Consider the following 21,531-nt stretch of genomic DNA (forward strand, 5'->3'; position numbering starts at 1 on the left):
TCACTTAACTTAATGACTATTTAACATAGTCAATATTTAATTATTTAATATTTACATTTATTTTATTTATTTACTTGTTATGATTATATTCATAACAGTCTAACTGTTAGAAACCCTTCATGTACTTTTCTTATTTATTTCTGCCTACTTGTTCTGATTAATTAACAAGTTATTTACCGTGTAAATACTGAAAATAAATACAAGTACATGCTCAACACATTACAGATCATCAACTGAAGGAAACAAAACAAGCACACAAGTGACACTGTTGTTTTTGGACCAATGTCCCCAGAAAAACCCAATGTGGGAAAACCGGTGCAGCTATCTGAGGGTTTTAATTATTAAGCAATTTCAGAATACAATCTGGGTGCCAAAACTGGCTCATCCAATAGAGAATAATCTCAGCAGTAGTACCTCTCAGTCGGAGACAGATGTTCCAGCTGAAACCCCGGATAAACACTTTAACAGCTCCCGGCTCCAATCTGCCCCACGAAATCCCCAGCATTAACCTCTAGGGACTGCGTCAGCGCTTTCTGGCCTAGCGTCACCCTAGCTCACCCTGTGTCAGCTTCTGGAGGCACTGCGTCAGCCCTTAGAGACTCTGCGTCACCCACGCCGGCTCTCTGAGGCACTGCACAGCTCCTGGCTACCTCTGCGTGAGCCCTGGCTAGGTCTGCATGAACCTCTGGCTGGCTCTGCGTCCCTCTCTCCCGACTTTTGCGGTGATCCTCCTAATACTATCTCTACCTCTCTACTTCTATACTCATTGCCCCTCAGTTGCAACTTTGATCACTCTTTTGACTTCCTCAACAAACCCTGCCCCAGAAAATCGAAATCTTGATCAACTCCGGGTGTTCTCTAAGTGACCCTCAAGCCTCCTCTTATACTTTTCTCGTTGACAATTCAACGGTTGAGATTAAATCCCTAATCAATGGCTAAGATTAACTCTGGCTTGATCCATGACTTTTGGACCCTTCTAACATAGTTTTATATTAATTCATATTAATATTTTATTTTCCCTAAGTTTAGACTTAGGGACTCCATTAAAAATATTTAATATTTTAATATCTCCCAAACTGTTTAGAATCTTCCCAAACCATTTCTAGATATTGTAGATCTCATGTGCTTTGGACTCTCCACCAATTTTCGTGGCTAGAGCACATCCGATGCTATCCAAAATCAACATTTGACACTAGGCTCACAAGGCCTCCCAAGACAAGCGAAGAAGCCCCTCTCTCCAGCGAAGGAAGAAAGACCCTAATTCACTAAAGTGTACTCCCCACACGTGAAAAACTAAGGCAGCAAAATAGCAGAACAGTCATACACTCAAGAAGGATCTGGGTTGGTCAAAGTTGAAATATACTTGAGCAAGGGATAGAAGAGGAACACCTCATCAAGAAGATTCACTCAAGGAAGGTCTATGTCTAGACAAGAATCATAGTAAGACAACGAAGTGTTCGCAGAAGGAGGACGAAGTGCCGGAGAACAAAGTGTCGGGGAATAAGGTGCAAAAAGAAATAAGGACTTATCTTGGAGGATACTCTTGTCAAGGGTCTAGGGTTTGGCATTGATCAATAGAAGCTTCAATAAGAGAAATTCATGAAAGGGTTTTCCTCTCAAGAAAAGAGAGGTTTTGGCCTTGGCAGAGAGCCAACATCTTGTGTTCTTGTTTTTATATTTTGGTAGCAGTTTGATTAAGTACACACATATGCATTAATAATAAGAAGAAGAAGATTAAGCTAACAAGAAAAGTAAAAAGACTACACAAATTGTTATCAAGTAACGAAAAATCACACTACACCACTTTGCCCTAGATTCTTCAACAACATCCCTCTTTAAAGACTGTTTCCAGAGGAAAACAATTAGCATTATAGAAAACAACCTTCTTGGAAAGGCTTTCCTGATCCTCTTTCAAAAGAGCCACATCCTCATTCATATCAGTACATTCTAAAGCATCTCCACTCCAAACTTCATGCTCTGCATTTGAAAGCAATGTATTGAATGAATTTTTTTATCATAATATCAATGAGGATAAATACAAACATGATGCATTCTTGCTGGTAGCATTTTTACCTGTTTGAGATATTCCAAGAGAAATTATTTCGTTATCATAATTGCATCTGTTTGCTACATCTGCGTTTCCAACAAAAAGCTCTGACATTTTAATCCCTGTGCTTTCCTTATTATTTTCAACATACAAGCAGCTAGTGCTCCCAGCATCAACTCCTGGTATATCTACAATGTGCAAAGCATGTGATCCTTGCATTTGCTGGCTTTGACATGACTCAGAGATAGTACTCCGCTCCTTATTGTTGGTAAGGGTTTTCTGTCCATCAACAATGCACACATCTGGACCTTTATTAGCATCAACATCTTCATCACTGGGTTTTAGAAGATCAATATGTTCTGTGTGGTTAGAATTCTTTCCAAATATATGCTCTCGCATGCTGTTTACAATGATCTCTGAACCCGAATCTGGTGTTGAAATATATGAACCTGATGTACTGCATATATGCGTTCATCAGAAGTAAGTATTCTTGAAAGAAAAAATCAAATTAAGAACTTTATTAAGCAAATTTCAGGAAAACAGGCAAGGCACAAAATGAGACATTAATTGTCTTATCAATATGAAGCTCAGAAATGTGTCAAGTGAAGGACAGTTTGTTACAAAGTGGGAACTTGTATAAGTCTCAAGAAAGAAATAAATTAATTACAGCATTACACTAAAACAAATGTTCCACCAAGTTTCCAGAATGGTGGGATGCGGGAACAGGGAGATGCATCATCACCTCCACCAAGTTTCCGGGAAATTCAGGGGGGAGACAGGGGATGTCGGGTATATAAATAACATATATTCATACATCATAAATGATTCAATGAAATAGAAGAAGTAAAATACTGTATATATTGATTTAAATTCATCATTCATCATTCTAGAACTTACATTGATTTAAATTCATCATTCATTATTCTAGAATCTGATTAGTACTAAGCAAAATAATAGATACTAAAGTCTGAAGACTGGAATAGTAAATTGAATTACTCAAACTCAAAAATAGTAGAGTAACGAGTCAAAGACTGGGTCTAAGGTCATCAGTATCTAGAGTCAAGACCCAAAAGTTAAAACTGCAAATGAACAACGCACAAAGAACCAATGTTATCAAAAGCAGGCCAGTCATCAAATCAGTAAACCCCAAAACCAAGAACTGTTAAAAAAATAGACCAAAAAACCGGCCAACCAAAATATAAATAAATATTCAAACTTTGAAAAACATACATAAACATTCATGTGCGTCCATATGAATCCAAACCATTATACACAAATATGTGGAGTTTCTCATATATATAGCAGGAGTGCACCATAACCAAAATAGCACCAAGTACAATCTATCTTTAAACCAAAAATACATCAACAAAGAGGTTATAGATCGCCTCTATAGTCCAAAAAAATTCATGCTACAACAAATACCAACATATCATCAAAATCATTCCCTATATTGGGATACTTATCATCAAGATTCAACATCACTCTCCAAGCATTAAAATAATATAGAGAAAGGAAAAAACTTAACATGTCAAATTGAGATTTTGTTGAAGTGACAGGTATATTTTGTGATTTTTGTGTAGCATCAAGAGCTATTCCCTCGTGCCAAAGAGGTCTCCAACTCGGCTAAAGGAAATTAAAATAAAAATTTTATTTATGGGGCACCATGTCGGTCCAGCTCATAAAAGGGTGTGTCCCTTGGGTAAATTTACCCATATTCCACAAGTATATATACTTGATGTGACATCTCATTTTTCTCCACCAAGCAAGCAAGTTCTTCTTCATATTTCTGAGGTTTCTTGGACAATCACACATGTGGAAAAAGGAGGATGGATGCACTGTTTCGACCGAGCAAGAGAGAGGTCAGGGACCGCAGGCCGGTTTCACCAAAAAGTTGACCAGCATTAATTTCTGATCTGCTTGGCTGGTTTGACCAGCATTGACTAGTTGAAGTTTGACTAAGTTTAACTGGTAGTTTGACTTGGATATTGTCACAAATTTCTAGACAAAATTATTGATTTGTAAACCTTGCTGGAGAATGATTTTTCCTAAAGAAAAGTTGTTGGGTTTTCTCCCAAGGTTGGGTTTCCCAAGGTAGAAAATATTATGTCTATTGTGCATGGTTGTCTTTCTATGATCCTTACTATTTCCACTACATTTACTATTGATATTTTCTGTGTATAATTGCTCAATGATATTCATGACACGAGATAAATTGATTGAATATCAATAGTTAGTAATTATCAGGTCAGAAATTTGTTTTTCTATTGCTCACCTTGTAGAAAATTCAACATGGTATCAAAGCCTTGTTGAAAGAGCAGCCACTGAAGTCAGCTTAAGAGACAAGCATCCAACAGCCTGATTGGATTTTTAATTTCTTATCAAAATGGTGCCAAGTCTCAGAATAGAAGACAAGTTGGATGAGCTTCAAGGTCATGTGAAGGAAGTCATTCCAGAGTTAGAGGGAGCTGACCAGAAAGCCAAGCATAAGAAGAAGTCAAAGGAATATCTCTTTGTCTTCGCTCCTTCAAGCACTATTGGTAGTGATGTTTGGTTAACGGGCAGTGGTGCTTTTAGGCACATACCAGTTTTTGGGATTCTCTATCCAATTTGACATAGAGGAAAGACTACACAAACTGATGGGATGAATAGCCCAGGCATTGGTATTCCAAAGCTTGAGATAGAACATGATGGTGTTTATAGGGTTTGTGCTCTTGGCAAGAATTCCAAGGGCTCTTTTCCAAGCTGAGATAGTAGATCCAAGAGGATCTTGGATCTAGTGCATTCAGATGTATGCAGTGACAATTCCATCTTTGGGCAACTACATGTATTATGTGAAGATTTTTTCTCGGAAGACTTGGATCTACTACATGAAGACCAAGGATGAGGCCTTCAGCAGGATCCAAGAGTTTAGGGCTTAGAAAATTTGACAGGGAAGAAGATCAAGGTTTTGAAGTTAGATAATGGAGAAGAGTATACTTCCAAGGACTTCAGTGATTCTCTGCAAGGAGGCAAGGACCAAGAGGGAGTTGTCATTTCCTACAACCCTTCGTAGTTTCTTCCTTAATCAAGAGATAAGTGTCATATTTTTTTCTCCCTTGATTATTATAATATTTTTATTTTTTGGTCAGCCTCTTGTCCTTATATTTTTTGCTTGGTCATAGTTTTTCTTGCATAGCCTTTTGAATGTGTTGATTTGTGGTAGCATCGGATGTGCTCTAGCCATGAAAATTGGTGGAGAGGCGACCTAGAAATAGTTTCGGGAAATTCCACCCAGTTGAAGAGATATTAAAATAATTAATATTTTAATGGAGTTCCTAAGTCTAAACTTATGGCAATTAAAATATTAATCGGTATTAATATAAAACTAGATGAGAATGTTCTAAATGACATGAATCAAGCCAAATCTAATCTTAACCGTTGATTAGAGACTTAATCTCAGCCACTGAAGACTCAACAGGAAAAATATAAGAGGAGGCTTGAGGGTCAGTTGGAGACACATCAAGATTGATCAGTCAGTTCGATTTTCTGGAGCGGGGCTTGCTGAGAAAATTCGAACAAGTGATTTGTTGCAGCGAGGGGCAATGAGTACATAGCAGAGAGGCATTGATATTGCCAGAGGGTCAGCACAGAGACTAGAGAGGCTAACGCAAAGTTAGCTAGAGCTATGCAGAGTTAGCAGAAGCTACATAGCGGCAGTTGGGGACTACGCAGACGCTAAGGGGCTTGCATGGATGACGCAGAGGGCCAGAGAGCTGACGCAGAGAGCCAGAAGGCTCACGCAGAGGGTTCATGAGCTACACTGAGGCTAGCAGGGCTGACGCAGAGCCAAGAGGAAGCACCAAAAGGATTTTCGTGGGGCAGACTAGAGCTGAGAGGATGAATATTTGTCTTCGAGAAGAGGTATTATTGTCGTGTAACAATCTCTGTTGGGTGAGCCATTTCTGGCACCCTAGTTGTACTCAAGAATTTGCATAATAATAAAACCCTCAAAACTGTTGCATCGGTATTCCCGCATTGTGTTTTTCCAGGGACGATTATCCAAAAATAACAGTGTCCCTTGTGTGTTTGTTTCAGTATTTCAATTGATGATCTGTATATGAGTTAAAGCTAAATTTGAGTTTATTTCAGTATTTATATTTATAAATAACTTGTTAATGGAATAAACAAGTAAGACAAATAAACCAGATAATGTAGTAGGGGTTTCTAACGTGTCAGAGTTAGAAATTTCAAAAAAATGGAGTTTGATAAATGGAACAATAGATCCATTATGGAGATTTCCAAAAATGATGATTCATGCAACAGATGGCAACATCAACAAATACCAAACAAAGTTTGTGGCAAGAGGGTTCTCCAAGAAAGAGGGAGTGGACTATGAGGAGATTTTTGCTCCATTCACCAGATGGTCAGGTTCTTGTATGGCCTTAGAGCTCAAGCATAGACTCAGCAAGAGTGATTGATGTTCGAGAGGGAGGATTGTATAGATTGTTAGGACATCCAAGACCGTGCTAGATGACCGTAAGAGCTTCTAGTTCTCAGGAAGCAAATAATCAGGTAGAATGGAGGAGAAACCCTCCAAGAGGATGTCTTGTCAGACTAAATTCTCCAAGACGATAAGTCTCTAGGAGTAGTATGCATTCTATGAGTGGACAATGCCAAAACCCAAGATACACTTCAATGACAAAGGGAGCAATAGTAGCAGAGGGGGCAACCAAGATTGCCACAGGAGGATCTGCTTCAGTGTCAAAGGGACCACCTAGTCAAGGTAACCAGAAAGTAGCTGTGGTGACGGATCCAGTGAAGGAAGCTAACTAGTTTATGGTTGAGCCAAAGCATGCAACGAAGCATGTGTTGAGGTACCTGTGTGGTACAGTTGGATATCGTTTGAGATATGTCTCAGGTGCTGAAGTGAGGTTGTAGAGATATATAAATTCAAATTCGACCAAGAGTGCAAAGGACAAAAAGAGCATCTTGGGGTGTTGCTTCATCTTGATATCAGCTATAATATCCTGGTTTAGAAAGAAGAAGACTTCTTTCACACTTAGTACAACAGAGGTAGAGTATATCGCAACCAGTGTCGCAAGTCAAGAAGTGTTGATTTTGGGTAGCATCGGATGTGCTCTAGCTCCGAAATTTTGTGGAGGGGCTAGAACATATGAGATCTCCAGAACCCAAAAATCGTTTGGAGAAATTCCACTTGGATGAGGAGTTATTAAAATAATAAATATTTTTAATGGGTTCCTAAGTCTAAACTTAGGAAAATAAAAGTATTAATGGGTATTAACAAGAATATGGGTGAGAAACTTTTAAGTGGCGAGGATCAAGTCTTTTTTAATCTTAGTCGTTGATTAGGGACTTAATCTCGGCCATTGATTCATCAACAGGAAAAGTATAAGAGGAGGCTTGAGGGTCAGTTGGAGAGACACCAAGTGATCAAAGAGTTTGATTTTTCTGGGGCGTGGTTTGCTGAGAAAATCGACCTAGTGATCTGAGTTGCAGGGAAAGGGGCAGTATGTTGATTTGGGGTAGCATCGGATGTGCTCTAGCCACGAAAATTGGTGGAGAGGCTAAGGCACATGAGATCTCCAATACCCAGAAATGGTTTGGGCAGAATCTAACCAGTTTAGGAGATATTAGAATAATTAATATTTTTAATGGAGTCCCTAAGTGTAAAATTAGGGAAAATAAAATATTAATGTGAATTAATATAAAACTGAGTTAGAATGGTCCAAAAGTCATGGATCAAGCCAGATCTAATCTTAGTCGTTGATTAGGGACTTAATCTCGATCGTTGAATTGTCAACGAGAAAAGTATAAGAGGAGGCCTGAGGGTCGCTTGGAGAATACACTGAGTTAATCAAAAATTCAATTTTATGGGGCAGGGCTTGCTGAGGAAATCGAAGGAGTGATCAGAGTTGCAGCTGAGGGGCAGTGAAACAGAAGGAGGGAGGCAGAGAGTGTACTGGGAGCATCAGCACAGAAGTAGGGAGAGAGGGACACAGAGCCACCTAGAGGCCAGGCAGAGCTAGCTAAAGGCCACACAGAGGCAGCCAGGAGCTGCACAATGCCAGAGAGAGCCAACATAAGTGATGCAGAGGCTGACGTAGAGCCTCCAGAGACTTACGCTAGGCCAGAAAGGCTGACGCAGTCCCTAGAGGCTAACGCTGGGAGATTCCATGGGGCAGATTGGAGCTGAGAGCTGTGGGATTGTTCATCCGGGGTCTTTAGACGGAATATCTGTCTCCGACTGAGAAGTACTACTTCCGAGGGCATTCTCTGTTGGGTGAGCCATTTCTGGCACCCATATTGTATTGTGAAACTGCTTAATAATAAAACCCTCAGATAGCTACATCAGTTTTCCCACATTGGGTTTTTCCAGGGACATTAGTCCAAAAATAACGGTGTCACTTGTGTGCTTGTTTTTCCTTTAGTTGATGATCGGTATGTGTTGAGCATGTACTTCTATTTATTTTTAGTATTTACATGGTAAATAACTTGTTAATTAAGAGAACAAGTAGGAAAAAATAAATCGGAAAGTACATGAAGGATTTCTAACAGTTAGACTTGGAAATTCCAACATGGTATCAGAGGTAGGTTGCAGATCACAGGAGAATTGAGGGCATCAGCCGAACATAGCAGCAGCAGCAGAAACAGTTGTCCCGACTGACAGAAGTTGTTCCTAGGGGAGAAGCAGCAAGGAAGGGGTGACGCAGTGCCTGTGTCATCAAGTTTGAGTTGGGAGGAGGATCAGTGTATTAGCAGAAGGGAGCAGACCTAACCTACATAGTGCCCGGTCATCTTTCTTAGTCAGGAAGGATTGACAACCATGCTCAGGAGGTGCGGATTTTACTGGTGCCGGGATTGTGCAGAGCCTAGAAGCTCTAACCTTCAGGTTGCTGGAGCATAGGAGGTTGTGGGTAAGTTGTGGAGTGAAGCTGGTGGGGTACTGTGGTCAGAACAATACGTAGTAAGGCAAGACCAAGGAAGAGGGAGTTGCTGCCGAGGTTTTCTAGCCAAGAAATCCGGATCAGTGGTGCAGCTGCACTAACGATCGGAGTGGGGGCATCTCGACATGGGTAGAGGGGTTTCTAAGAGGGAAATCGAGGCTCAGAGGGAGTCACACTGAGAACTTCCAGGAGGGAAGTAGAGAGACTCGAAAGAGGAGCAGCGAAATGGCAATGAACAGGGTAAGAGATCAGGACAGACTAGAAGGAGCTTCAACCTTCGTAGTTTGGAAAGCCAGGATCTTGTCCGTTCTAGACAAGCATCGTCTCAAGCACTTCGCCTTGAAAACGATAGCGATCCCAATTGCCCGATTGAGAACGATAAGTACGACGAGGCAATGGCAAGGGCCAAGAGCATCATCCTTGACGGGGTCAAGGACCATGTAGTACCACATATTGTCGAAAAGGACACGGCAAATGCGATGTGGGAGGCCTTAACGAAATTGTATAAGCATACTTCCGTGCAGAAGAAGATGCTACTAGAAAATTAGTTGCAATCATACCAGATGTAGAAGGGAGAACAGATCAACACCTTCCTTGATCGATTGAAGGAGATCCCAGATCAGTGGACTTCCATAGGGGCCACGTGTTGGAATTTCTAAGTCTGACACGTTAGAAACCCTTCATGCACTTTACTAATTTATTCCTACCTACTTGTTCTGTTAATTAACAAGTTATTTACCATGTAAACACTAGAAATAAATACAAATGCATGCTCAACACATTACAAATCATCAACTGAAGGAAATAGAAACAAGCACACAAGTGACACCGTTGTTTTTGGACTAATGTCCCCGGAAAAACCCAATGCGGGAAAACTGGTGCAGCTATCTAAGGGTTTGATTTATTAAGTAGTTTCAGAACACAATCTAGGTGCCAAATCTGGCTCACCCAACAGAGAAAAATCTCGGCAGTAGTACCTCTCTACTCGGAAGCAGATATTCCGGCTGAAACCCCGGATAAACACTTTGGTAGCTCCACAGCTCCAATCTGAACCATGAAACCCCAGCGTCAGCCTCTCTCTGCCTAGCGTTAGACCATCATCACTCCGGCTTGGCCTGTGTCAGCCTTCTAGCCCTCTGCATCACCCACGCTGGCCTTCTAAAGCACTGTGCAGCTCCTAGCTGCCTCTGCGTGAGCCCTGGCTGGCTCTGTGTGAACCCTTAGCTGCTTCTGCATCCCTCTCTCCGATTATTGCGCTGATCCTCCCGATTCTATCTCTACCTCTCTGCTTCTGTATTCATTGCCTCTCAGTTGCAACTCTGATCACTCTCTCAACTTTCCCAGCAAACCCAGCCCCAAAAAGTCGAAATCTTGATCTCTTGGTGTGTTCTCCAAGTGACCCTCAAGCCCCCTCTTATACTTTTCTCGTTGACAAATCAACGACCGAGATTAAGTCCCTAATCAACGACTAAGATGGTTGCTCCAAGCTCTGCGCTGGACTTGCATCACCTCCTCTAGGAGCTGCGTCACCCTCCCAATGAGCCTTCCTTGATCAAAAATCGATATGTTGAACTGTTGATCTCTCTGCCTCACAAAAACCCCAGCGTTGCCTCTAAATGACTACGTAAGCCCCTCTGGCTTCTGGGTCACCCTCTTTGGACTTGCGTTGTCTCTCCTGGTGCTGCTCTGCACCTCTGCTATGTATCCTCGGCCTTTGACTGAAGTCCCTCGTCCATACTATGTTGGAATTTCTAAGTTTAACTGTTAGAAATCCTTCATGTAATTTCTGATTTATTTCTTCCTATGTGTTCTCTTAATTATCAAGTTATTTACCATGTAAATACTAAAAATAAATACAAGTACATGCTCAACACATACAGATCACCAACTGAAAGAAAAACAAGCACACAAGTAACACCGTTATTTTTGGACTAATGTCCCTGGTAAAACCCAATGCGGGAAAACGAGTGCAACTATCTGAGGGTTTTATTATTAAGCAATTTCGCAATACAATCTCGGTGCCAGAAATGGCTCACCCAATAGAGAATGCCCTCGGAAGTAGTACTTCTCAGTCAGAGACAGATATTCCGGCTATGAACCTCAGATGAACAATCCCACAGCTCTCAGCTCCAATCTGCCCTATGAAATCTCCCAGCATCAGCCTCTAGGGACTGTGTCAACCCCTCTGGCCCAAGGTCAGCCCAACTAGACTAGCGTTAGCCTCTAGAGGCTCTGCGTTAGCCTCTCGAGCCTCTATGTCACTCACGCTAGCTGTCTCTAGCACTGTGTGGCCTCTAGCTAGCTCTGTGTGGCCTCTCGCTGGCTCTGCGTCCCTCTCTCCCGACTTCTACATTGATGCTCCTGGTACACACTCTGCCTCCTTGCTTCTATATTCACTGCCCCTCAGCTGTAACTCTGATCACTCCTTTGATTTCCTCAGCAAGCCCTGCCCCAGAAAATCAAATTCTTGATCAACTCGGTGTATTCTCCAAGTGACCCTCAAGCCTCCTCTTATACTTTTCTCGTTGACAATTCAACGACCGAGATTAAGTTCCTAATCAACAGCTAAAATTAGATCTGGCTTGATCCATGACTTTTGGACCATTCTATCTCCGTTTTATACTATGTTGCCAGGAAACGTGGGTTCGGGGACGGGTACGGGTGCGGGGACGGGGACGGGTACGTCATTTTTCGAAACAGGGTGCGTGGGTTCGTCGGGGGTATATTATAATTTTTTATATATATATAATAATTTATATATATATATATAATAATTTATATATATATATAATATAAATATTATATTTTATAAATTATAATATATATGAATTTGTATATTTTTCAACTTTAAACAAGAAAACTAAAATATTTATGATTTAAACTTTAAATATTTAAACATGCACATCATTGAACATTCAACATTCACAATGAAATTTCAAAATTTCTAGTTAGATATCAAGTGCAAATTGGAGTTTACATATTAATAAGAATCATGATATATGTCCATCGTCATACTACATTCAAAATTTGTCTTAAGGCATCTCCAAACAAGAACTGGGAAATTTTAAAATACTAAAATAAAAGTATCTAATAGTGAACAATGGCTTCCTCAAGCGATGTCATCAACATCACTCAGATCTTTAGTTAGCATGCTCTCCAGGTAGGGATCACTCTCATCTTGAGGCTCTTGCTCATCCATAGCAATTGGAGGTAGCTCAATAAGGCCATCTGGTTGTATCTCCTCATCCACACACATAGCATCGTTTGTGTATTGGTCCCATCTCTTGAAAGGACCCTCATATCCAGGGTCTTTTCGAGATATGAGACGAAGTGTGCTATGAACGTACACTAAGTTCTCTGCCTTCTTTGAGCCCAACATATTTCTCTTTACTAAATGGATAAAGGCATAAGTACTCCAATTCCTCTCGCAAGATGAAGAACTAGCTACCTAGAATATTAGGGGAAGCCCATTAAATTAATTAAAAAATAAAATATAAAAACTAAAATGAACCCAAAAGAACCTGATTTTGGGGTTCCAAGTACCCATCATCAGGGTTCTCTGTACCCGTCAAGACAAAAGAACCCAATTTTTTTTAATGAAGAACCTGGTTCTTCATAGAAGAACCCGATTCTTATGGGTTCTTCTTAGAAGCACCCGAACCCGAATCCGGTACTTGGGGACAAGAACCCGGGACGGGTTCGAGAACCCCACCCCCGGGTTCGGGAACCCATGCAACATAGGTTTTATATTAATTCACATCAATATTTCATTTTCCCTAAGTTTAGACTTAGGCACTCCATTAAAAATATTAATTATTTAATATCTCCCAAACTAGTTAGATTCTTCCCAAACCATTTTTGGGTATTGGAGATCTTATTTGTTTTAGCCTCTCCACCAATTTTCGTAGCTAGAGCACATCCGATGCTACCCAAAATCAACACTCCCTCTTAGCGAGGGTTGTGCTCTAGTAATACTCCTCACTGAGCATCACGTTGATCATCCGACATCGGTCCCTGTGTTGATGCTAGGCCTGCTACCCATCATCTGCACTGTTGCATCATGTATTACTACCCATAGCCCTGCATCCGTATGACAGCTCCCTCTCATCATGTTGCATCGTGCTGCCCATAGCACTGCCACTGCTAACTGCTGCACTGCAACTCAGTTACTAAGAAGTAACTAACTGATCTCCCAAATCTGACATCTCCGTTAGGCTAGAAACACTCCCAATGTTGCCTTACGCTGCCTTACGTTGTCTTAGGACTGCTGCACTATAGCTCCCTCTGTCGCACCATCCACATCTGTCTCTACCGACATTCATCAGTCCTGCTACTCCTCTGTGGGGCTCCCATAGGAAGGTATAATCCAAGAGGTTGGGTACTTCGAGGATCCTGCCCCTCATCGCTTGTAGTCCATCTGACTACAGCTCGATGTCTCCCCACTTCCTCTCAAGTCGCGTATGAGCACTCATGGCATAGTCATCATCTGTCTCCACTTCTTTCTCTGCCCTTGTTGGTGTAGCCTTCGTCTTAGAAGCCTCTCCCTTGCTCTTCTTCCTCGGACATTGGCTCGCATAGTGACCTAGTTCACCATAGTGGAAGCATTTGATCTTGGAGAGGTCCTTCTTCTTCTGTTTCTTCTGCTTTCCCTCCTATGCTAGGGCAACATCCTCCTCTTCCTCCTCCTTGATTCTGACCCCCTTACCACTGCTTCCCGCCTTGGTCAGCCTTCTGATCTCTTCTTGACAAAGAGCCGCCCACACTTCCTCCCAATCTAGAAGTGTCGACCTGCCCAGTATGCTCTGGACAAATACCTCTCAATCCTCTGAAACTGCGTTCAATGCGGTCCTCACCAACATCTCTTCATCTGGCGTGGTGTTGATTTGGGGTAGCATCGAATGTGCTCTAGCCACGAAAATTGGTGGAGAGGCTAAGGCACATGAGATCTCCAATACCCAAAAAGGGTTTGGGCATATTCTAAACAGTTTGGGCGATATTAAAATAATTAATATTTTTAATGGAGTCTTTAAGTCTAAACTTAGGGAAAATAAAATATTAATGTGAATTAATATAAAACGGAGTTAGAATGGTCCAAAAGTCATGGATCAAGCCAGATCTAATCTTAGCTATTGATTAGGAACTTAATCTTGGTAATTGAATTATCAACGAGAAAAATATAAGAGGAGGCTTGAGGGTCACTTGGAAAATACACCGAGTTGATCAAGAATTTGATTTTCTGGGGCAAGGCTTTTTGAGGAAATCGAAAGAGTGAGCAGAGAGGCAGAGAATGTACCGGGAGCATCAACATAGAAGCCGAGAGAGAGGGACACAAAGCTAGCCAGAGGCCACGCAGAGGTAGCCAGGGGCTGCGCAGTGCTAGAGAGAGCCAGCGTGAGTGACACGGAGGCTCCAGAGGCTGATGCTAGGCTAGTTGGGCTAACCTTGGGCCAGAGAGGCTGACACAGTCCCTAGACGCTGACACTGGGAGATTTCATGGAGCAGATTGGAGCTGAGAACTGTGGGATTGTTCATCCGAGGTTTTTAGCCGAAATATTTGTCTCCGACTGAGAAGTATTACTTCCGAGGGCATTCTCTGTTGGGTGAGCCATTTCTGGCACCCAGATTGTATTGTGAAACTGCTTAATAATAAAACCCTCAGATAGTTGCACCAATTTTCCCGCATTAGGTTTTTCCAAGGACATTAGTCTAAAAATAACAGTGTCACTTGTGTGCTTGTTTTTCCCTCAGTTGAAGATCTGTATGTGTTGAGCATGTACTTGTGTTTATTTTTAGTATTTACATGGTAAATAACTTGATAATTAAGAGAACAAGTAGGAAGAAATAAATCAAAAAGTACATGAAGGATTTCTAACAGTTAAACTTAGAAATTCCAACACAGTACGGACGAGGGACTTCAGTCCAAGGCCGAGGATACATAGCAGAGGCGCAGAGCAGCTGCAGGAGAGACAGCGCAACTCCAAAGAGGGTGATGCAGATGACAGAGGGGTTGATGCAGTCGTTTAGAGGCAGCGTTGGGGTTTCTGTGAGGCACAGAGAGCAGCAATTCAACATATCGATTTCTGATCAAGGAAGGCTCACTAGGAGGGTGACGTAGCTCCTAAAGGAGGTGACGCAGTTCTAGCACAGAGCTTGGAGCAGCCATTGCTACCCAGCATGTAAGGACCCTAAATTTAAATACCAAAATATGTAATTTAAACACGGAATTTAAATAATTTATTTAATGAATACCAACCTGTTTGCTCTGCTGTGAAGCTCTACTACCAATTGTTCTAGTGCAATTCTTGTTCTGGCTGCAATTCTTGTTCCAGTTGTGTTACCATAACGACCAAAACCACCTTGCCGAACTGGGTACAACCTGGGTACTCAGTGTTAGACTACTTTCTAATCGAAGCAATCTGATCCCCCGTGCCCAAAAACTCCAGTACAATCAAGACCCAAGAGTGTTTGTATCTCTGTGTTAAAATTGTTCTCCGATTTTCCTCCTCCCCCTTCTCAAGATTTCCTTCCTCCTTTAAATTCCTCGTCCACCGCCTTCTTCCCATCTCCGTGTCATTGTTTTGTTACGTGTAATTTTATAAGATCAAATCTTATTTGATTTTGTTGATTTTATTCGGATATGGAGATTTGATTTGGTAAAAGTTTATTTATTATTTTAATAAATTAATTTGATTTATTTAATTTATAATTTTAATTGATTTTTATTATTATTTTATTAATTTTAACTTTTAAATTTAATTTGTAAATTAAAATTAACATTTTCTTTTAGTTTAAAGATTTATCATATATATGATATTCTGGTGAGGTATTAATTCATTACCTTAATTTATATCTTTTCTTGTAGTAATCAACTTATATATAGTGCGATACATGCAGGTCCATGCATACGTAGCTATCATATGGAGGTCTCGTATGTATACTAATATTCATATTTTATTTATAGTTATAGGTGGATCATTACATACATCCCTCCTTCCAAAAACTTCCTCCCAAAGTTAGGGTTTCCAAAATATATTATTGATTAATGTGAGCATTTCGAGGTTAAATTTGTTTTATATGGATACTTAAAATTTGTTTTCTTGAATATTTTAAGATTTTACAACTATAATATTCATGTTCTGCCCCTATCGGGTTCCCATGCTATTTTAGAATCATCCTATCTTTCCTAATCTCTTCTGCTTCCATCCTATCCATCCTCTACTAGAGTATGCCATGGCTTTAGCTATACTGACTAACTATTTGTAAGCTCTCAAGGGTATCATCGTTGATTATATCAACATGATTGCTCAGTAGGCATCTGGCAGTCATCATCACACGTCTAGGGGAGCGTGATTCGTACAGTCCTCCCATGACTCCAGGTTTTGGAGGATAAACGGTGGGTAGTATCTCCACCCCTCCTAGTGAGACCAGAGTCAACATTCTATCATGGAATCTCATTAAGCTTTAATTGTACTGAAGTTTTTGTCATCACATAGTCATTTTGGTAACCTACAATGTAAACACTTGTCCATATATTATAACATATGCATCAATATTTATAAAATAAACACTTTCTGTATAGCTCATACATGTTGTTATCTACAGTATAACATACTTGGTCATGTCCTCCTCATGTTATTGGCTTTCATATTGAAATTGTAATCATTCTTTTGTTTCTATCTCATTAATCATATTGATATGCATAAATAAAGCAAAATTTATAATATCTTAATTCATATCATAATTCATCATTTAGATTTTATAGCAAGGTTAATCAAATATTGAATTTCATCTTGGTATCCATAACTCAGTAAGGTAATTTAAATAACATATTTCATCTTGGTATCCACGTACCAGTAGAATTAAGAAGATAACATATATCATAGTTCAGTAACATAAAAATTCACGTTTATATGTGATCCTTCCAAAAATGGTTTTGAGTATCTGATTTAAATTAAAGTAAATATATACAAAATATGGCTTAAAGTTCTTCAAAATTGACACAAGTTGGGATATTTTTGACATATGATTTATGTATCTTCCCAAGTAACCGATCCAGGGCTATACTTGTCCCACTGGACCTTAACTTGGTCTACCAAACGATTTCTGAGCTGTCGAACCCTACGTTCCAGTATACGTAATGGTTCGACCGAAATGATTCCCTCGTCCGATACCTGTAGTTCCTTCCATTGAAGGTCATGAGAGTTGTCAGCTATGTAATGCCTTGATACAGATACATGAAATACATTATGAACTTTATGCAAGTGAGATAGCAGTGCAAGACGATAGGCGACAGGTCCAACTCTTTCCATGACTTTAAATGGTCCGATAAATCGAGGTGACAACGTTGTCCCTTTTCCGAATTGGATAGTGCTTTTATTTGGTTTGATGCAAACAAAAACCTGATCCCCTATTTCATACTTTCTATCAGTTTTGTGGGCATCAGCATAAATTTTTTGTCTATCCTGTGCTTTTTTTAACCATTGTCTAATTTGTTTTACCTGTTCCTTCATCTCTTGGATTAATTTTGGCCCTACTATCACCCAATCTTCTAACTTGTCCCAACTTAATGGTGTTCTGCAAGGTCTGTCGTATAATGCTTCAAATGGAGGCATTCCGATTGAACTGTGGTAACTATTATTGTATGCAAATTCGACTAAGGATAAGTACTTTTCCCAATGTGATTGTTGATCCATAACGTACATCCTCAACATATCTTCTAGTATTTGATTTACCCTTTTTGTTTGCCCATCAGTCTCAGGATGATAAATCGTACTCAAATTTAGTTGAATTCCTAAGGCTGACTGCATGCAAGTCCAAAATGTTGAAGTGAATCGTGAGTCTTTATCTGATATGATCTTCTTAGGTACTCCATGAAATCTGATAATTCCATTTATGAATACTCGAGCTACATCGACAACTTCGTAAGTATCTTTTACGAGAATGAAATGGACGTTTTTCGTTAATTTATCCACCACAACCAGAATGGCATTGTGCCTTTGTGGAGTGAGAGGTAGTCTGACGATAAAATCCATAGAAATTATCTCCCATTTGGTCATAGGAATGTCGTGAGGTTGCAAGACACCTGTTGGGCGACAATGATCAACTTTCACTTGCTGATTCAAGACATTTTGCAACCAATTGAACAATATCGTGTTTCATGCCTGGCTAGAAGAAGAGTTTATTAATATCAGTATACATTTTTTTAACCCCGGGATGTGCACAATACACTGCTTTGTGGGCTTCCTTAAGGATGGTGTCTCAGAGATCCCCATTATCAAGAATATACATCCTTCCATGAAATCACAAGATTCCATCATCATCTAGTTCATACCCCTCAAACTTAGGTTCTTTTGACTTTTTACTATCAAAACTAGATCTTACCTTTAAACACCAGCTATCTCTTATGAGATGTTCTAGTACTCGTTGCCTTAAATCTATTTTGATAAGTATGAGGGAAAATATTCGAGGTCTTCTACTTAAAGAATCTGCGACTACGTTTTATTTTCCCTTGATGTAAGATATTCCAAAGTCATAATCACTTAGAAATTCACTCCGTCATCTTTGTCTAACATTCAAGTCTCTTTGAGTAAACAAATACTGTAGACTTTGATGGTCGCTTTTAAGCATAAAGCTTCGCCCTACTAGATACTGTCTCCATATCTTTAAAGCTAGTACTATAGCGGCTAACTCTAAATTGTGAATGGCGTAGAGTTCATCATGAGGCTTTAACTTTCTTGAGGCATACGCTATTACTCCTCTATCATGCATTAATACTGCTCTAATACCAAATCTAAGGACCCTAAATTCAAATACCAGAATATGTAATTTAAACACAAAATTTAAATAATTTATTTAATAAATACCAACATGTCTGCTCTGCTGCGAAGCTCTACTGCAAATTGTTCTGTTGCAATTCTTGTTCCGGTTGTGTTACCAAAACGGCCAAAACCACCCTGCCGAATTGGGTACAACCTGGGTACTCAGTCTCAGAATGCTTTCCAATCGAAGCAATCTGATCCCCCGTGCCCAAAAACTCCAGTACAATCAAGACTCAAGAGTGTCTGTATCTCTGTGTTAAAATTGTTCTCTGTTTTTCCTCCTCCCCCTTCTCAAGATTTCCTTCCTCCTTTTAATTCCTCGTCCACCGCCTTCCTCTCATCTCCGTGTCATTGTTTTGTTACGTGTAATTTTATAAAATCAAATCTTATTTGATTTTGTTGATTTTATTCGGATATGGAGATTTGATTTGGTAAAAATTTATTTATTATTTTAATAAATTAATTTGATTTATAATTTTAATTAATTTTTATTATTATTTTATTAATTTTAATTTTTAAATTTAATTTGTAAATTAAAATTAACATTTTCTTTTAGTTTAAGGATTTATCATATATATGATATTCTAGTGAGGTATTAATTCATTACCTTAATTTATATCTTTTCTTGTAATAACTAGCTTATATATAGTGCGATACATGCGGGTACATGCATACGTAGCTATCGTATGGAGGTCTCATATGTATGTTAATATTCATATTTTATTTCTAGTTATAGGTGAGTCATTACACAGCACTAGGAACAACATTGTCATCTGTGCGGTTTGATCATTCAGTTGTTGGATTTGCCGAAAAATCTGTCTTCGGAGAGAGGTACTTCTACCAGGTTTATCCTCTGTTGGGTGAGCCGGATCGACACCCTAGTTGTATTCAAAAATCTGCTTAATAATATAAACCCTCTATATGTTGCACCGGTTTTCCCGAATTGGGTTTTTCCGAGGACGATTGTCCAAACATAATGGTGTCCCTTGTGTGTGTCTCATTTTATTTCAGTGCATGATCTGTATGTATGTGTACTCTGCAATAGTGTTTTCATCGTTGTTTAAATAATTAAATAACTTGTTGAATGTAAACAATAAGTAAGATATCATAAACCAGTGATTGTAATAGGATTTATGATGTGTAGATTCAAAAATTCTCACATGGTATTGGAGCATAGCAGATCATAGGAGACTGAAGACACTAGCTGAGAGATCCAGAGAATTTGTTGCAGAGAAGCAGCTATCCCGAGTGACAGCATTGTTTCTTTGGCACTGCACAGCCTTTGGGACCCTTTGCGTCACTCCAACAACATATGCGTGGATCACGCAGTCCCTCTACCTCTGGCTGTCTCTTCTGGGCTCTCCGTGGCCTGGACTAGTTGTTGATCTCGCTCTCTCTGCTTCTGCGTTGGTCTCTCAGTATTGTCTTTGCCTCTCTACCCAGTACTCACTGCCCATCGCTGTTGATCACTGATTCACTTTTTCTTAGCAACCCCACTCTAGCAAAATGAATGATTGATCACTCTGGTGTGTTCTCCAACTGACCCTCAAACCTCCTCTTATACTTTTCTCGTTGGTCCATCAATAGTCGAGATTAAATCTCTAATCAATGGCTAAGATTAGATTTGGCTTGATCCATGACTTTTGGAACCTTCTAACCCAGTTTTATATTAATACCCATTAATATTTTATTTTTCCTAAGTTTAGACTTAGTAAATCCATTAAAAATAATAATTATTTTAACATCTCCAAATTGGGTACAGTTTGTCCAAACCATTTCTGGGTCTTGGAGATCTCATGTGCCTTAACTTCTCCACCAATTTTCATGGCTAGAGCACATCTAATGCTACCCCAAATCAACATTTCTTGAAGAATGGTCTTTCAAAGGCACTGGACCACACAGGGCCAAGTGGACCCAGTCTAGGTTATAAGGAAGAAATGTAGCAACCAATGATATCCTTACCCTAGATAAGGTGGGGAGAGGATCAAAGAAAGTATTTTCACTCAATGATGTTGTTTTGACCCTATGAAGTACTAGCCTTGGGGATTGCAGGGCAACTTTTGATCCTAGAGCTAGGGCTTGGCTTTTCTCCCAACTCCACCGTCGGAATGGCTTCAAATTTGGAGAGCTAGAGGAAAGGCTAATGTAGGATACACTTGGAGATCGAATATTTTTGAAGGCTAGACCTGGGAGGAGGTGAAAGAATATGAGTTTTAGTGACCACCCTTGGTAGATCAATGCCTTAATCTTTGGGAGAATGGACTCTATGTTGATCATGAGTAGGGTTTCTTGGTTCCCAGTCAAGGAGGCCTCAAGATTACTTCACAAACCCTCTAGGTCAAGAAGAAGCAACATCACAACTTTTATACTTCAATGTACAAGAGGAATAGTTTATCAAGGTCAAATTTTAGCCCTAGAAGATTCCGCTCATTACATGCCCATACATTGAGAGAATGCTATAATAGAGACAAATTCCACAATATTAAGCAGTAAATGCATGCAACAATTAGCCTTAAAACAGTGAAAATCCCAATCCAATGTATATGACAACAATAATCAAGAATAACATCAAAAAGCACGTACTTACATGTAGTAAAGTATACCCAACCATTCACAATTAACAATAGATAAGCTCCAAGAGAAGATAGACCAATATCCACACATCAAAATTCATCCATAAAAGCTCCAATTCATCCTTTAGAAAAAGTGCGAAAATCTCAAG

General features: G+C 39.8%; 1 protein-coding gene across 7 annotated transcripts in view; it reads right to left on the reverse strand.

Annotated features, from left to right (window-relative positions):
* The window catches only part of LOC149206006 (uncharacterized), a 415,715-nt gene that overhangs the window by 38,683 nt on the left and 355,501 nt on the right, over nt 1-21,531 (reverse strand). For all 7 annotated transcript variants that reach the window (XM_089395252.1, XM_089395250.1, XM_089395253.1 and 4 more), the window contains 2 exons: nt 2,074-2,504; nt 1,883-1,977 (listed from right to left, as the gene is read on the reverse strand). In XM_089395252.1, the coding sequence (XP_089251378.1) occupies nt 1,883-1,977; nt 2,074-2,504 (526 nt within the window). The remainder of the gene's footprint in view (nt 1-1,882; nt 1,978-2,073; nt 2,505-21,531) is intronic.

This window comes from Pinus tabuliformis, chromosome 1_2, assembly GCF_031772625.1.
Source record: "Pinus tabuliformis cultivar Carrire ecotype Pingquan chromosome 1_2, CPIR1, whole genome shotgun sequence".
Lineage (NCBI taxonomy): Eukaryota > Viridiplantae > Streptophyta > Pinopsida > Pinales > Pinaceae > Pinus > Pinus tabuliformis.